We start from the raw sequence: 17,775 nt of genomic DNA on the forward strand, positions 1-17,775 counted from the left end.
CTTATTTAAGTAGGGGTAGTTTAGTCAAATGACTTATTTTTTGCCTAGGAGTTAATATTTTTTTAATGGGTGTGAAAAAATGGCTAAGTAGACACTCTTTTTAAACCGGAGAGAGTACCACCAACTTCCTTGACCTTTCAGTACTGGGCAGGCGTCAGCCTCCTTACATGGTATTACGACTTTGCGGAGACGTATTTTTGGTATTATCACCGTAACATATAGAACTTCGATGTATTAAACCTAAACAATTTGTTTTTACGGAGATCCTTTTTTGTTTTCCGAGAAGGATCAAAAGCTGTCCTCATACATGATCAACGAATTTCACATAGATCAAATGCACACAGTTTTCAGCTGATTCAGTTTACATTAAAGACTATACATTTTTGACATCCTAATTGTAATACTATGTTACTCCACATTAGTAGCATCGTTCGATTAATTGAATAGTCCTAACAAAAGAGTGACTATTATAATATGAAGAATTCTTCACAATTGCTCGTGAACTGTTGTTCACGTGGAAGCTGGAACTTTGCTACCTTAATTTGTACTATTAATTAGTAATGAAAAAGACAGCATATATCAAGTGGAACTGCGTACAGAGTCGAACCATTAAATAATAAATAGTGCATATAATATTAGTATACTGTTTTTGGTTATATCCAAATGTTCCTAGTTGGATTAAAGTAATAGCTTACACCGACCAATCGAAAAAGACGGTTTGGAGGATCATTCAGTGCATTAAAAAACCAACCTCTTAACTGGGATAATCTAGAACTCAAGCTAAGGTCAATTAATTAAAGTATTTTAAATTAGTGGTGGAATTAATTAATTAGCAGAAGTATTTTGATTAATAGTGAGGAGAATGACAGGTAGGATACACAACGTTAAAAGACGGCGATCATGGATTATTATTAGGATCAAGATTTGTCTCATTGTCTCTTTCCATATCTCTCACCGTGCATAATTAAGTATATCTACTAAATAATCTCGATATTATATAATTACGGTATTGTAATCCTCAGGAGGATTTAAGTGGAGGAGAGGGTGTTCACCCGAACACCCACGGTAAAAAATTACAGTGTATATATATGATAGATTTTCTATGTTCATGTAGATATATTAACTTTTGAACACCCTAGACATATTCAAAATGTTAACTCAAGCGGTCCAGAGTGTTCAAAATTGTCTCTAGCATCCTAAGTTCGTTTCCCATCAACAACATTATTTTTTATATTTAGCTTTTGTGATTTTTTTCGAACCATTTGAGTGAAAATTCTGAATCCTCTACTACACACAGGTGAATTTATTATAACTTGCTCATAAACCAAATGACCCTCGAGGGTTTTCTCAATGCAAATGGAGGGTTGTTTTTATTTAGAGTTGAAGTTCAATCTACCAACATGAAAAAATCTTTTCATAATCAAGTCATATATAAAGTAATAACAAATGAATATATATGATAACATTAATTATTAATTTGGTAAAAATGATAACTAACTTATTATGACGGGTTAAAATTTATTGCTACTCTAAGAAAATCTATTACACTATATTATAACTTAAATTCTTTTATTTATGTATACAATACCTACTCCTTTCCATTTTTGTATTATATAGTTTGCCTTTTGAATTCCATGTTGCCAATTTTTGAACTCAAATTGATGTCAATTGATTCAACTCATTAAACTTTATCGCACGAGTAAATTGTGGATTTCTTTTCTATTTTAATTAAGTCCACCTAGCGCGAATGAATTTTATACCAAGAAAAAAAAAAAAAAAAACGAAGACGTTGCGCGACTTTTATCTATGTGAAATTTGTCCCTTGCTGATCAACAGCTACATTTGCCATGTCGAATAACTTCTCTTTTCATGAATTTTTTTTCTCAACCAAATATTTCATCTTTTAAAAAAGGGAATAATTTTATTACTAATTTCTGTTAGACATTTTCTGAAAGGGAATCATTGTAGCATATGTATAATTCAATCACTAATACCAGCAAATTACTAAATATTATAGTGGAATATAAGTATTCTTCCATCTTTAATAAAAGATTTAAAATTGAAGCAATAGAGTCTGTTTTAGTAGAGAAAGCTTTAGTTTGAACTTTAAAGTAAAACTTCAAGATGTGAATTTAAATTAATGGGAGAAAATACAGAATATTTGGTGAGGGGTCGGTGCCGTAATTTGGTTATAGCCACGTGCCAGCCACCCAGGCAATCATTTATTTGAAGTAGCAATCCACCAAATCAATATTAGTAAGCAAAAAAATCGAACACTGGGTCAACTCCCCCCATGTTTCAAACTTGACAACAAACAGAAAAGACAGCAAGTGCCACTTCGTCAAATGCTTGAATCAAAGTTCCTTAAATCTCCTATAAATAGCCCCTCTTCTTACTCACTTCAATATCCTCAGCTTTCACTCATTCCAAGTACTAACACTACAGCTGCAACTGCGAATTAAGTTAATTTAATTAACTAACAATGCCTTCTGCAGCTGTAACTATGGTCTCCGAATGCACAATATTTCCATCCCAAAAATCATCTCTTCCTGATCTTAAACTCTCTGTTTCCGATCTACCAATGCTGTCTGTTCACTACATTCAGAAAGGTGCTCTCTTTACTGGTCCCCCTTTTCCTATCACCCAACTCATTTCCCTTCTCAAACTCACTCTTTCTCAAACCCTCACTCACTTCCCTCCCTTAGCCGGTCGATTCGTGACAGACTCAGATGGTTACGTCTACATTTCTTGCAACGACGCTGGCGTTGATTTTGTACATGCGACTGCCACTCACATTTACATTCGCGACGTCATAGGCTCCATTGATGTTCCTCATCATGTCAAAGAGTTCTTTCCGTTTAATCAAAAAGTGAGCTATCAAGGCCATTTTAGCCCTCTTCTTGCCGTCCAAGTGACGGAATTAGCTGACGGCGTCTTCATTGGCTGCGCCGTCAACCATTCCGTCACTGACGGGACTTCTTTTTGGAACTTCTTCAATACATTTGCTGAAGTGAGTAGAGGTGTGAAAAGGATTTTAAGGCAGCCTGATTTTACCCGTAATTCAATACTGATCTCAAACGCTGTGCTAAAACTCCCTGCTGATGGCCCGAAAGTTACTTTCAACAGCGACGCTCCATTGAGGGAGAGGATATTTAGTTTCAAAAAGGAATCAATTCTAAGACTCAAAGCAAAGACGAACAACCAGAAATTGAATTTCGACGGAGAAATTAGCATTGTTGAATTGATGGCAAAACAGAGGAACGATCCCCTGAAATTTGATATGAAAGCAAAAACAGAGACGATAGATCCAACGGCTGAGATTTCATCATTTCAATCGCTTTGCGCTTTGCTCTGGCGTGCGGTGACACGGGCAAGGAAATTCCCATCTTCCAAAATGACGACATTTCGAATGGCTGTAAATTGCCGTCACCGTCTCCAACCGAAGCTAAATCCGTTATACTTTGGCAACGCAATTCAGAGCATTCCAACTTACGCGTCTGCAGGGGACGTTTTATCTAAAGATGTGCATTGGTGCGCGGAGCAATTGAACGAGAATGTGAAGGCGCACGATGATGTTATGGTGAGGAAGTTTGTAGAGGATTGGGAGAAGGACCCACGGTGTTTTCCGTTGGGGAATTTTGACGGAGCGATGCTGACAATGGGGAGCTCGCCGAGGTTTCCAATGTATGACAATGATTTCGGGTGGGGCAGACCAGTTGCAGTAAGGAGTGGGAGGGCGAATAAGTTTGATGGGAAGATATCAGCGTTTCCAGGGAGAGAAGGAGGAGGAAGCGTAGATTTGGAGGTGGTTTTGTCACCTGAAACAATGGAAGGTTTAGAGTCTGATCCTGAATTCATGCAGTATGTTACTGGGTATTAAATGTGGGGGTGAAAAAAGGATGAGTACGTATAATGTACTCCTGTATTAGCTGTTGTGGTTCGTGTTTTTCTTCTCTGCTTTGAGTGTTCTGATTCATTTTATTTCATTTAGTATGTTCCACAGTAGTATGAAATTGTCAAATTCTCTAGCTGATTGAACGAATTGAATTACAAATTCTGTGCTTATAAAAATAATTCAAATGGACAAAACAAGAACTGGAACGTTAAAACCTGTCATACGAGTAATATTCTTCAGTCTTCAGCTGGAAAAACATTAGTGTCCAAGTTCTTAATTAGTCTCATTAATTGATAAAAAGACTGAGAAATCACATGACCTGCAGAGTCAAACCATAAATAAATATTACTAATGACTTGGCTACAATAGCATTTAACAATATAGCAGAGTAGATATTTCAATGAATGTGTGCTGTATATCTAGAGTGTTTGGTTTATATCCAAATGTTTGCTTGGATTAAAATAATAGCATACGCCGGCAAATCGAAAAAGACGGCTTAGAATCACCATATAGATTAATAAACCAGGCCATTTTAATTAGTGGATAATCTAGAGCACAAGCTACAAAGTCTTTTTAAAATAATTTATTTAATAGTGGTATTAATTAAAGTAGTCCTATGACAGTTTGAATATGCTGGCATTAAGTATTATATTTCGTTTAATGTTTATTTTATTGTAAGAAGGATAGATTCCGACCCAACTTTTTGTAGAATAACAGCCACCACACAGATTCTGTGGGATCAGGTATTTGTCTCATTTGTCTTCTACTATATATAGTCTCACATGCATGCACTGTTTAAGCTGTTAAGACGGTTTATTCCATGCAAATGCAGTGTTTTTATACCCCCAAGTATTTTCAGTAAGAAAAATGTTCAATTTATTCCTAATATATATTAATTAACTATGTCATCATCCGGTAGAAATTGTCAACAAAAGAACTCTTAGTCTTTTACCATTACTCAAACTTTTCATATTTGCCTTTATTTTCCAAAGCAGCTCAACTGATTTCTTTTATCCTTATTGCCCAAGCTCATTAATCCATTTATTATTGAAGAGGATTTTTTCATATTGATTGCAGTGGCTACCTCAAGTTAGTGGAGAAATTAGGATTTTGTTAAAAAATTTAAAGTTTAATGTCCATATGTATAAAAAGTGATTTTTTTTCATATACATTGCAATAGCTAAATGACTGAAAAGGTTTAGATCGCGGTCATCAATGGCTATGAGTTGAAATTCGGATCCCAAAAAATGAAAGAATAGAATAATGCCTATTTGCCTAATAATAAGGATCATTATTTACCATAACATATATAACTTCGATATATCGAAACCTAAATAATTTGTTTCTACCGAAATTCTTTTTATTTTTCGAGATGGATCAAAAGCTGCCTCATACATGATCAAGGAAATTCACAAAGATGAATTGCACAGTTCAGCTGATTCAGCGTACATAAAAGAGTATACATTTTTCACATCCTAATCCGTAATATGTATTTGGCTCCACATTAGCATTATAGTTCGATTAATTGAATAGTCCCAACGAAAGTGTGACTACTATATTAAAAATTTCTTCACAATTTCTCGTAAACTGTCGTTCACGTGGAAGCTGGAACTTTGCTACCTTAGTTTTTTTACTACTATTAATTATGAAATGACAGCATATATCAAGTGGAACTACGTGCCGAGTCAAACCATTAAATAATACGTAATTAGTATACTCTTTTTAGTTTATATCCAAATGTTCCTAGTTGGATTAAAGTAAAGCTTACACCGACCAATCGAAAAAGACGGTTTTGAGGATCATCCAGTGCATTAAAAATTAAAAAAAACAATCTCTTAACTGGAATCATCTAGAACACAAGCTAAGGTCTATTATTAGAAGTATTTTAAATTAGTAGTGGAATTAATTAATTAGCAGAAGTATTTTGATTAATAGTGAGGAGAATGACAGGTCAGATACAGAGTACACTGGTGTCAGCGGTACCTAAAACAACGGTGTCAGCGAACCATTCAACAACAGTAAAGTACATTGGAATTTGTTTGTGCAGAAGGAGAAGAAGTTTTGTAGTTCAGAAAATTCGTAAGGAAAATTCTGAGGAATCAAATGAGTTTATAGCCATGGAAGTACTGTTTCTGAAGGTTTGCAACCCTTCAGAACAGTCACTTTAAAAACGGTGGGAAATTTAAATAAAAACGGGAAAGAACCGGGTCGCGGGTAGGATCGGATAAGTTTATTAATTAATAAATAATTATTAATTAAGTAATTAAAAATAAATAAAATTTGGTCCAAAAAGATTATCAATCAAATCATTTGACCGAAGCCGAAGCAGAGCGACGACGACAGCGCGAGGGGAGACCCTCTTCTTAACCCTTTAGCAGCAAGAAGGAGTACTTCTACTTTTAAGTAGGAGAACTTTTCTTTCCACTACCTATGAGGGACAAATGCTCATTTCATAAAGCAAGAGGGACAACTCATTTTCCTTCCACTTCTTTTCCCTCCATTTCCCATTCAATCTATCATTTAAACCCAACAAAAATATTTTCATAATCAAGTCATATACTATAAAGTTATGACATATGAATATATACGATAATATTAATTATTAACATGATAAATACCGACTCCTTTCCGTTTTTGTATTATATATAGTTTGACTTTTGAATTCCATGTTGCCAATATTTTTAACTCAAATTGATGTCAATTGATTCAACTCATTAAACTTTTATCGCACGAGTAAATTATGGATTTCTTTTCTATTTTAATTGAGTCCACCTAGCGCGAATGAATTTTTGTACCAAAAAAAAAAAAAAAGAGGTAGCGCCACTTTTATTTATGTGAAATTTGTCCCTTGCTGATCAACAGCTACATTTTTCCCATGTGGAATAACTTCTCTTTGTATGATTTTTTTTTCTCAAGCAAATATTTCATCTGCCAAAAAAAGAGAATAATTTAATTAATAATTTCAGTTAGAAAGAGATTTATTGAGAGAAAATTATTGTAGCATATATATAATTCAGTCACTAATATCAACAATTAACAGTGGGACGATAAGTACCATTACATTCTTAACTAAAATTTCGGATGAAACTATCAAGAATAAAAGTCTGATTAAATAGAAAATGCTTTAATTCAAGTGCAAAGGTGCAAATATACACATCAACTTGTGATTTAGAGCAGATATACCGTCGTTAAAAAGTGGTGCACGTGTACCTCTGCCGTTACACAAATAATGCAAATATATGCTTGCCGTTACACAAATGGTTCAAATATACTCCTTTTGTTACACAAATGGAGCAAATATATCCCTGTTGTTACACAAATGGTGCAAATATACCCCTGCTGTTACGCAAATGATGCAAATATACCCCTTTCGCTGATGATTTTTTTTTTAAAAAAATTTAACTTATTTTTTAAATAAAAAATGTCACGTGGCTTTAAGAAAATAAGTCCACACTTTTTTTAGTGGACTTATTTATTTTTAAAACACATAATAATTTTCTTTTTCTAGTGGGTTGGGTCTTGTTCATTTAAAAAAATAAGTCTACCTATTTTTTTAAATGAATCAGACCCAACCCACCAAGATTTTTTTTTTACTGTGTGGCTTTAAAAAAAGAGAAAACTACAGAGCGTAGCTAACATATATACATATTTATTTCCCATAACTATAGTTTTACAAAACTAAAGAGCGTAGCTAACATATATATATATATATATATATATATATATATATATATATATATATATATATAAATTACATAGCGTAGCTTATTCCTATGTATACATACTTAACGCACTGAACTATAGACTCCAACATCGCCTCAACACCGACGAAGCTCCGGCGAACCAAACAATTTTTTTTATAGTTGGTTCCGCTGGTCAACGAAGTCCCTCCAATCTCTGCCGTCGCCACCACGAAGAATTCAAAATGCCGACGAGGGCACGCTGGAAAAGAAAAAAAAACTCAGATCTACGTCGGAAAAAAATGTCGTCGTTGTATTCGCCGGAATTTTTTTCCGGTCAGATCTGGAAAAAGTCCAGATTTTCATTGTATTTGTTGTATATTTACCGTGCATGTAATGTTTTTCTCTTGTATTTGTTGTATACATACCGAAAAATATGGCGTATTTGTTAATTTTTTGGTATATTTATGTTGTATACAATATTTTTTGCCTGTATTGTTGTATACATACCTGAAAACTAGTATTCATACCCGCGCGATGCGCGGCCGTTATCAGAAGAATCTAATTGTAAAAAATTAGTACACATACTTTATTGTTTATTTCACGTCAAATCTAATTGCTTTAACACTTAAATTGTATTTTTCCCTTCTACCAAAAAAAAAAAAATTTGTATTTTTCCCGAGACTATTTATATTCTTATAAATTAATTTTTTAATATTCCTACCTACGCAAAAAAATACATTAAAAGTTTTTAAAGTAATTCTTTAACAGGCTTTTAAGCCAGATAAAGGATGAAGCTTTAAAATTTAATTTTTGTAGCACTTTCTTTAACGAATATGTATTTTTAATTATGTACCCAAGCCAATATATATGGATATACTCCTATCGTATTTCCACTTATACTAAAAATAAATTCTTTATCCTTTAATTAAATATAAACTAACTACACTTAATTTTAAAAAGTTGTATTTCAAATCAAATTTAAATATAAATACATACTATCCGGAACCTGACATGTGATTTTCTAATAATTTATCATTTGGCTAAATATCATTCCCCATGATTTATAGTTTTGATTGAAACCTTGTTAGGTCTTCTTATAACTTATCAATATGTGTGTCACATATTCCTTGCGATAGCAAAGCTATAAAGAGAAAATTCCATTGAATAAGAACAAAATTATTGTTAGGTAATTAATCAAAACGGATGAACTTGCAGTGAAAAAAGTATAACGGATATTATTATTATTATTATTATTATATTTTCATCATTGAATTAACCTTTTAATATCGGTGTCTTAATTTCGTTCCTTATATATTACACTATAATTTTTCTTGTACTCCTACAATATTCCCTGCTCAACACTTGTTCTCTTATTCTTTCCTCATATATCAAAATTGAGAAAATATATGTTCATTTTTTTATAATGTTATTCTTGCATTTCACGCTCAAAACTTTAGATTTACTTATTTCAAACTCTTTTTCGTTGTCTCCTTCTCCTTAAATTGGTGACTTTAGAGTTGAATTACGAGAGCGTTGAAGATGGTAAAAGATCAATGCTTAATCTCTAAGAATCAACCTCAATGGTTATATATATTATCGAAAATATTTTCTGAACTATATTTATCCAGCAACTCTAAATGGAGATAACAAAAAAAAATTTAAAAATATTTTTTGTTCTTAAATTTTATTAAATTTTAATTGACTTAATCAGCGTTTCGTAAAGAAATCAATAAGACTAATTTTTTGCATTTAAATTAATGAGTAAACTCATGAAAATTTCTTCAGACAAATAAAAAGAAAGATAAAATATACCACATTAAGGTATAAGAGAAAAATTCAATAAGAAATTAAAACTAAGAGGACAATTGGTTAAGACAATTAATACACACTAATAAAGGAAGTTGTTGAAGACACATACTCCTTGAGCTTATGAGAAAGCTTGACATTGTTAACAACATTATAATCCCTTGAGGCTCCAATATATTCTTCTAACATCTTATACTGGTGCCAAAACAATAGTCGAATTATACGAAAAGCTAAAGTTCATCTAAATCTAACTAAGCTAAGTAAAGTACAGTGTTAATCGACATAACATTAACTAATAACAATACATAAATATTATTAGTGGCGATTTAATCATTTTTAGTTATTCACTTTTCTTTTAGCAAATACTAAAAGCTCCTCTAGTTCATATATTTCCTCTTGAATATCTTTAATTTAGTTTTTGAAGTTGACCAGGCCAATAACAACAAAATATTGGAGTTTTTTTTTTTTTGGTGTATCTATGTTGTATACAGTGAAGGGCAAGTTCTACAGAGTGGTGGTTAGACCGGCTATGTTGTATGGGGCGGAGTGTTGTCCAGTTAAGATCTCTCACGTTCAAAAGATGAAAGTTGCCGAGATGAGAATGTTGAGATGGATGTGTGGGCACACTAGGAGCGACAGGATTAGAAATGACGCTATTCGGGATAAGGTGGGAGTGGCCTCGGTGGAAGACAAGATGCGGGAAATGCGACTGAGATGGTTTGGGCATGTGAAGAGGAGAGACAAAGATGCCCCAGTGCGGAGGTGTGAGAGGTTAGCCATGGATGGTTTCAGAAGAGGTAGGGGTAGGCCAAAGAAATATTGGGGAGAGGTGATTAGACAGGACATGACGCAGTTACAGCTTACCGAGGACATGACCTTAGATAGGAAGGTGTGGAGGACCCACATTAGGGTAGAAGGCTAGTATATAAGTCTCGTTATCTTTCCTTATTAGTAGGCGCATTAGCGCATTATAATTTCTTGTGCTTTGATTTATGTTATTATTTGCTACTTTCTGTACTTTGATTACTCTATTTTATCTGTGCCGCTTTCGTGATTTGCATTTCCATATCGCTTTGAATTCCTTGATTATCCTGTTTTACTGTGTCGCTTGCATTATTTCATTGCAATATCGTTTTAAATCTTTTAACCTTATCTGACCCCCTTTTTATGCTTCTATTGAGCCGAGGGTCTCTCGGAAACAGCCATCCTACCTTGGTAGGAGTAAGGTCTGCGTACATTATACCCTCCCCAGACCCCAAGATGTGGGATTTCACTGGGTTGTTGTTGTTGTTGTTGTATGTTGTATACAGTAGTTTTTGCCTGTATTTGTTGTATACATACCTGAAAATATGACATATTTGTTAATTTTTTGGTGTATGAATATTTTATACTGTATTTTTCGCCTGTATCTGTTGTATACATACCGAAAAATATGATGTTTGTGTAATTATTGGTGTATATGTATTCAGTTTTTACTTGTTGTATTCATAAATACAATAAGCCAATTTATGAATACAGATAGTCATTTCATGAATACAGTGAAAAAAAATTATTGTATTCATGAATACAGCTAAAAAAAAATTGAATACAGATGTGCGAGCTGGACTGATTTGCTACAGAATGTAAATATTGAAACATTAGCTATGCAGCTTGATTAAATACCAAATGTTTGATATTTATGTAAAATGCCCTTAAAAAAAAAGTCCGCGAAAAAAATGGATAGACTTTTTTTTTTCTTAAAGAATGTGATATTTTCTTAATCTATATCTATCTATCTATATTATTTTAAATATTGGTTGACCAAAATATTCTTCAAATATTCAATGATTTTTATACCCTTCAAGATGAATTATTTTTTCAAAATATATGTACTGGATAAAATTGCAGTTTAAATTTCCCCTAATATTAACTTCTATGGAATTCTAATCACAATCACGTTTCAACTTCTTACGTACCTATTATTTAGTATTTCGGACTCCAAAGTAAAATTCTGAAAGGATATGAATTGGAGTACAAAAAGGTAATGCCATGAAAGTCAAATCAAATACGAGCAACTTTTTAGTTATCTTTGTTTGGTCCATTATTAATGAATTCTTGAGAATATGACTTTCATATGCCAAAATCACTGAGGCTGAATCATTTCATCACGAAAAAAATGTTAAATATTGTTGCATTAGTCAAGTGATTTTACATCTTTTATTGCATCACTTTGTGATTTCGGAATGTTATGTTCAATTTAATTTATCCTTCTTTTTCAGTAAAGTTGGTTTTGGTTATACTTATATGTTATATTCTTTTATTATTTATATTATAAAAGTACGAATAACAATGTTTGACGATAAAAATATCCCTAAAATACTGATCGACTTACATACCTTTTTAGTCTAATTCTATCATATTTCTATCGACCATTTTGGTAAATATAAAAGAATATCACAGTTAAAAATAGAATTTTAAAAGATTTTCTTTCTCTCTCATGCTCTCGGCGTAAGTTAGTATAACGTACGCCGCCGTGCATCTGCCATGGGAAAGAAGCGAGGTCGAGGAAGGCCACCAAAAATAGTGTTAGCTACACTTGGGAGCTCAGTAAGCACCAGAGCTGGAGGCAAGACGACAAACACAAATGGAGCAGAGAGTTCGCAAGATCAAAATGCGGTGCACCCACAAATGCAAAATTCAGGGCAGGGGAAGGGTTTGACAGAGCATCCACCTACGAAATTGACAGAGGAGGCGGATGCTAGAAAAATCCCTAAAAATACGGATAAAACCCAGATCTGATTCCGCAACCACTTAGTGGCGCTACACCAACAGCTCAAAGTGTGCAATCAGAGAGGGCTGGAACGTCTAAAGTATCAATAGTAGGTGGACAGACCATGCAGCAACAACTAGATAAAGTAATGGAGGAAGCCGATGGCTATATGGAAAGCCTAGAGAAGCAAGAGAATCCATGGGTGAACCTGTTCAAGCAAAATAGACTAGCGTCACACGGTATGCCTCTTAAATATATACCGCCTAGTATAGTGGATGGTGAAATTGTTGTGGAATTAGACAAAGCCGAAGTCGAAAAAGAAAATGCGAAATGGAGGTGTGCGTTGATTGCGTATGTGATAGGTGAAGTACTAGGGTACAAATACATGAGGAGATATATTGATAGAACGTGGGTAGATGTAACTGAACCAGAGCTATTTTTACATGAAAAAGGGTATTATGTTGTTAAGTTCCAAGATATAGGGGATATGAAAAAAGTACTATGCTCTGGCCCTCACACAATAAACAACAAACCCATTATTCTGAAGCAGTGGTCAGCACACCTAGATTTTGAAGCTGAGTTTCTTACTGAGATACCCCTTTGGGTCACCTTCCCCAACCTACCAATGAGTTGTTGGGGTAGTGATTCACTTAGTAGGGTTGCAAGTGCAGTAGGTCACCTAACTTTTGCAGATGAATGTACAACAAAACAGACCAGAATCTCGTTTGCATATATGCTGATAGAAGTTAATGTTACTAAACCATTGCCGGCCATGGAAAATGTAATAGACCCTAATGGTATAAAATTCCAACAAGATGTGGCATTTGATTGGAAGCCAGAGTACTATGGGCAATGTTTAAAAATAGGACATGAATGCCCTCCACCTTGTGCACCTCCGCCTCCCAATGAGCAACCTAACCCTGCTGCTCAACCTGAATAGGCTTATGTTCAACCGCGAAGAAGGAGAAGACCACGTAAACCAGTTCAACAATGGATATATAAGGGACTAGTAGTGGATAGTGATAAGATGGTAGATGCTGGAATAACAAGAAGCACAAGGGACACTACACAGACCTCTGAGGTAGGAGATATTGTGATAGTGAATGATAAAGGGGCAAATGATAAGGGGAAAGCAAAAGAGCCGGATGGAGTCATGACTTTGCAAGATTTTCCAGCATTGACTCCTACACCAACTAGTAATAGCTATGGGGCTCTAAAAATAGGTGAATCTGTGGTGGACAAACCTATTCCCACTGACAAAGGTGGGACAATAACTCCTCAATGAATTGGGTCATATGGAATGTGAGGGGAACTAATAAGTGGTACAAGCAAAAAGAGTTGAAAAATTATTTGAAATCTAAGCACATACAGTTAGCAGGGTTTGTTGAGACCAGAGTGAAGGAACCTAAAGCAGAGAAGATTACGCAGCATATTGCACCTGGCTGGAAAAGCTATAATAATTATCTATTTGCAGAGAATGGAAGAGTATGGGTTTTGTGGGATGAGAAAAATTTAGAGATGAGTTTTATTAAAGCTGCTGCCCAGTATATTCACTGCCATATCAAAAATAGAACTGATGGGATGGAGTGTGCTCTAACAGTGGTGTATGGGTTCAATACAATTGAACAGAGAAGAAGTTTATGGGATGATATCCAGACAATTGCCCAGGGTACATCTATGCCCTGGATAATTGGAGGTGACTTCAATGCTGTCCTCACTGTTCAAGATAGGCTATATGGTCATCCTGTAACTGCTAACGAGATTAAAGACTTTGGTGAATGTGTTACTGATGCAACCCTCACGGAGTTACCATAGAGAAGTGATTTTTATACTTGGACTAATAAACAAGCTGCCAGTGACAGAATATATAGCAGAATAGATAGGTTTTTTGGCAATGATGAATGGATGTGGAAATGGGGGCTTATCACTACTGAATATGATTTGCCTAATATATCGGATCATTCACCAATGTTGCTCCATATATCTCAAATGGCCTGGTCACCTAAACTACCATTCAAATTCTTCAATATCTGGACAAAACATGCTGATTATGTAGCTACTGTGAATAGAGGCTGGACAAAGTGGACTCAAGGTGGTAGAATGAAACATGTTTGGCAGACTTTGAAACTTCTAAAGGCTGATTTCAGGAAACTGAATAATGAAGAATTCAAATGCATCACTCAAAAAGTAGCTATTCATAGAGAATAATTACAATATGTCTAGAATGCAATAAGAACAAACAATACAGATAGGTTAATTCAAAAGGAGAAGGAGATACTGATTAAGCTTGAAAAATGGTCACTCATAGAAAAGAGTGTAATGAGTCAGAAATCAAGGGTGAATTGGATAAATTTAGGAGATGCCAACACAAAGTACTTCTCTGCAGTCATGAAAGAAAAACAGCAAAGAAAACAGATTTTGACACTCACTTCATTGACTGGACAGGGTCTGACTGAACCTGATGCTATAAAGAATGAAATTATCCAGTTTTATAAAGGATTAATGGGCACAACTGCAACTACATTACCTGCAGTGAATAGAAATATCATGAAGCAAGGACCAATCTTAACTCATGATCAATAGTTGGCTCCTTGTGCAGAAATATCTGAATTAGAAATCATAGAGGGACTCGATTCTATAGGCTCAGACAAGGCCCCAGGAGTAGATGGATACAATTCCACCTTCTTCAAAACTGGCATTCCAGTGATCAAAAGTGACTTGGTTGCTGCTGTGAAAGAATTCTTCTACACAAGTAAAATGTATAGACCAATTAACGGTACTGCAGTCACCTTACTACCTAAAACTGCTTGCCCTAAAAATGAGAAAGAATATAGGCCAATTGCCTGTTGCACAGTGCTTTACAAACTAATTTCTAAGGTGTTAGCTGCAAGAATTCAGAAGGTCATTGCTTGTGTCATAAGTGAAGCTCAGTCTGGATTTATCCCAGGGAGAAGAATCTCTGATAATATAATTCTAGCTCATGAATTAGTGCAAGCTTATAGCAGGAAGCAATTGTCTCCCAGGTGCATGCTAAAAATTGATCTTCAAAAGGCCTATGATAGTGTGGAATGGATTTACTTGAGACAGGTCATGGAGTACCCGAGGTTCCCTGATAAATTTACCAACTGGGTAATGGAATGTGTGCAGACAGTTAGCTACTCAATTGGTATAAATGGTGAATACACAGATCCGGTTGATGCAGCCAGAGGTTTGCGACAGAGAGATCCTATGTCACCTACCTTTTTGCAATAGCTATGGAGTGCCTAAGTAGGTGTTTATGTGGTCTGAAACATGACAATAAATATAAATTTCATCCTAAGTGTGCTAAACTAGGAATAACTCATCTGAGTTTTGCAGATGATCTGCTGATGTTTGCAAGAGGAGACTTGAATTCTCTCATTGCTCTAAATAGCTGTTTTACTCAGTTTTCGCAAGCATCAGGGTTGAAAGCAAATCTAGACAAAATCTGTGCCTATTTTGGGGGTGTGAAAAAGACTGTTAAAGAGAGCATATTACAACAACTAGGGTTTGTAACAGGTGGACTGCCTTTCAAATATTTAGGGATCCCATTATCAACTAAGAAATTAACGCTTCTCCAGTGGCAACCTCTTATTGATAAGATAGTCAAAAGAATTTCTTCATGGACTGCAAAAAAGCTTTCATATGCAAGGAGGATTCAATTGGTGCAAACTGTCCTGTTTGGAGTTCAATCTTACTGGGCACAAATGTTTCTACTTCCTAGCAAGGTAGTGAAGACCATAGAAGCATATTGTAGAAGTTATGTATGGTCGGGAACTTACACAATTACTAAGAGGGCATTAGTGGCTTGGGAAAAAATGTGCACGCCAAAGTCTGTTGGGGGTCTCAATATTATCAACTTACAAATATGGAACAGAGCAGCTATCTCAAAGATGTATTGGGACCTCACTCATAAGCAGGACAGGTTGTGGATCAGGTGGATTCATGCGTTTTATATCAAAGATTTGGACCCTCATACAATGGTTGTTCCAAAACAGGCAAGCTGGATAACGAGGAAGATTCTAGAAGATAGGCAGTTCTGGATGCAGTCGTAATATACGGCTACCAATAATGCAGGACTCATCAGACAAATTTATTTGAAGATGCTTGGTGATGGGGATAGGGTGCCATGGAAATGTATGATGTTTGGAAATGCTGCACGAAATAAAGCTATATTCATAATGTGGTTGCAACTACAAGAGAGACTCCTCACTAAAGACAGGATGCTGAATTGGGGAATCGATGTGAATGCGGATTGTGTCATGTGTCAAAACGCACTAGAATCCAGGGACCATTTGTTTGTGCATTGTGAGTTCACTCAACACTTATGGACTAAAATTTTAAACTGGATGCAGAGGCATAGTTTCAACAGCAATAACTGGGAAGATCATCTCCTGTGGATGATTCAAAAGGCAAAAAGGAAGGCTCAAAGGGCCCAAATTTTCAAAATGGTTTATGCAGAAACAGTCTATGCTATATGGCATGAAAGGAACCAGAGGATATTTGAGCAGAAGGCAAAGGAAGCTGATGTTCTTGCAAGGAATGTGGCCTACGTGTGTAATATTAGAGCTCCTGCTGGATCCAAATATCTAGTTCAATCATGGATGTTTAAGTACTTTATATTGTAACTAGGGAGTAGCAGATAGCAGCGGATGATAAAGGAGATATAAGAGGAATGTGGTGTTTGTTAAGACTAAGCTGACAGAGGTTGTTGGCTGTTTTGTATTTCATATTCAGGTGATTAATTTAAAAAGTTAATTACCTAAAAAAAAATAGAATTTAAAATAAATACTATTAACTTCCTGAATTTCGGTTTCCAATCTGATTAATCAAAGAGTCTGAATCTCAATATTAAAAGGATTTAGTTGTGTTAATTTCTTAACTAAGTTGTATAATTTTAGGTTTAGTACTATTAGACCTCGTGCAATTCATCTTTATCACATGTGTTTTCAATTTAAATTGAGTATGGAAAGACTTCTTTCCCCAAAAATATAAATTTGAAAGCCTTAGATTTTTAAAGCCACTTGATATTTTTTTAATTAAAAACTAGGTTAAATGATTTTTTTTTTAAATACTGTCAGCAAAAAGAGTATAGTTGCACCATTTGTGTAACGACAGGGGTGTATATACATCATTTTTTTTAATCGCAAAGTTGAGTGGCATATTTACACATTTGCCCTTTTTAATTTTACTATAATACATTTAACTTCTTCGGCAAACAAATGTTTGGTATTCTGATTTTGCATAATATAATAAGTTTCAATATAATGAAAATAAATAAAATATATGGTCACTAGCTCAATTCCTAATTTTGGGTTATTTTAGTCATAATGTTTTTTCCACGCAGGTAAAAACATAAAGGATAATGGGAAGTATTAAGTGGATAAGATCAAAACATACTTTTGTACCTTATTAAATAATTAATATTTAATTCCAAATAACATCATTTTGAGAGATTGACAGGGAATAACTTGCGAGACACGTTCGTAGAGAATAGTATTATTTTAAAAGCGTGAATATAAATGTTAGTTGACCAAAATAGCCTTAAAATATTGAACGATTTTTATACCCTCCTATTACTACTAACAATACTAATTACTACTAAAATCCTATTTCTTTTGAAC

General features: G+C 34.6%; 3 protein-coding genes across 3 annotated transcripts; all 3 read left to right on the forward strand.

Annotated features, from left to right (window-relative positions):
* Nucleotides 1-2,238: 2,238 nt before the first annotated feature.
* On the forward strand, nucleotides 2,239-4,042 carry LOC132640379 (uncharacterized acetyltransferase At3g50280-like). Its single transcript, XM_060356958.1, has one exon. It carries the CDS (start codon nucleotides 2,483-2,485, stop codon nucleotides 3,878-3,880), a length of 1,398 nt encoding a protein of 465 aa, XP_060212941.1. The 5' UTR covers nucleotides 2,239-2,482; the 3' UTR covers nucleotides 3,881-4,042.
* Nucleotides 4,043-12,257: 8,215 nt separating this feature from the next.
* Nucleotides 12,258-13,073, forward strand: LOC132639162 (uncharacterized). Its single transcript, XM_060355643.1, has one exon. The coding sequence runs from the start codon at nucleotides 12,258-12,260 to the stop codon at nucleotides 13,071-13,073; it is 816 nt and encodes a 271-aa protein (XP_060211626.1).
* Nucleotides 13,074-16,254: 3,181 nt separating this feature from the next.
* Nucleotides 16,255-16,779, forward strand: LOC132639164 (uncharacterized). The gene has a single exon (XM_060355644.1). It carries the CDS (start codon nucleotides 16,255-16,257, stop codon nucleotides 16,777-16,779), a length of 525 nt encoding a protein of 174 aa, XP_060211627.1.
* Nucleotides 16,780-17,775: the final 996 nt, after the last annotated feature.

Source organism: Lycium barbarum, chromosome 5 (genome assembly GCF_019175385.1).
Source record: "Lycium barbarum isolate Lr01 chromosome 5, ASM1917538v2, whole genome shotgun sequence".
Lineage (NCBI taxonomy): Eukaryota > Viridiplantae > Streptophyta > Magnoliopsida > Solanales > Solanaceae > Lycium > Lycium barbarum.

Bases quoted from the DNA above. Each gene is read 5' to 3' on its own strand.
- LOC132639162 (XM_060355643.1), top strand. From the start codon at position 12,258: ATGCAGCAACAACTAGATAAAGTAATGGAGGAAGCCGATGGCTATATG.
- LOC132639164 (XM_060355644.1), top strand. From the start codon at position 16,255: ATGCTTGGTGATGGGGATAGGGTGCCATGGAAATGTATGATGTTTGGA.
- LOC132640379 (XM_060356958.1), top strand. From the start codon at position 2,483: ATGCCTTCTGCAGCTGTAACTATGGTCTCCGAATGCACAATATTTCCA.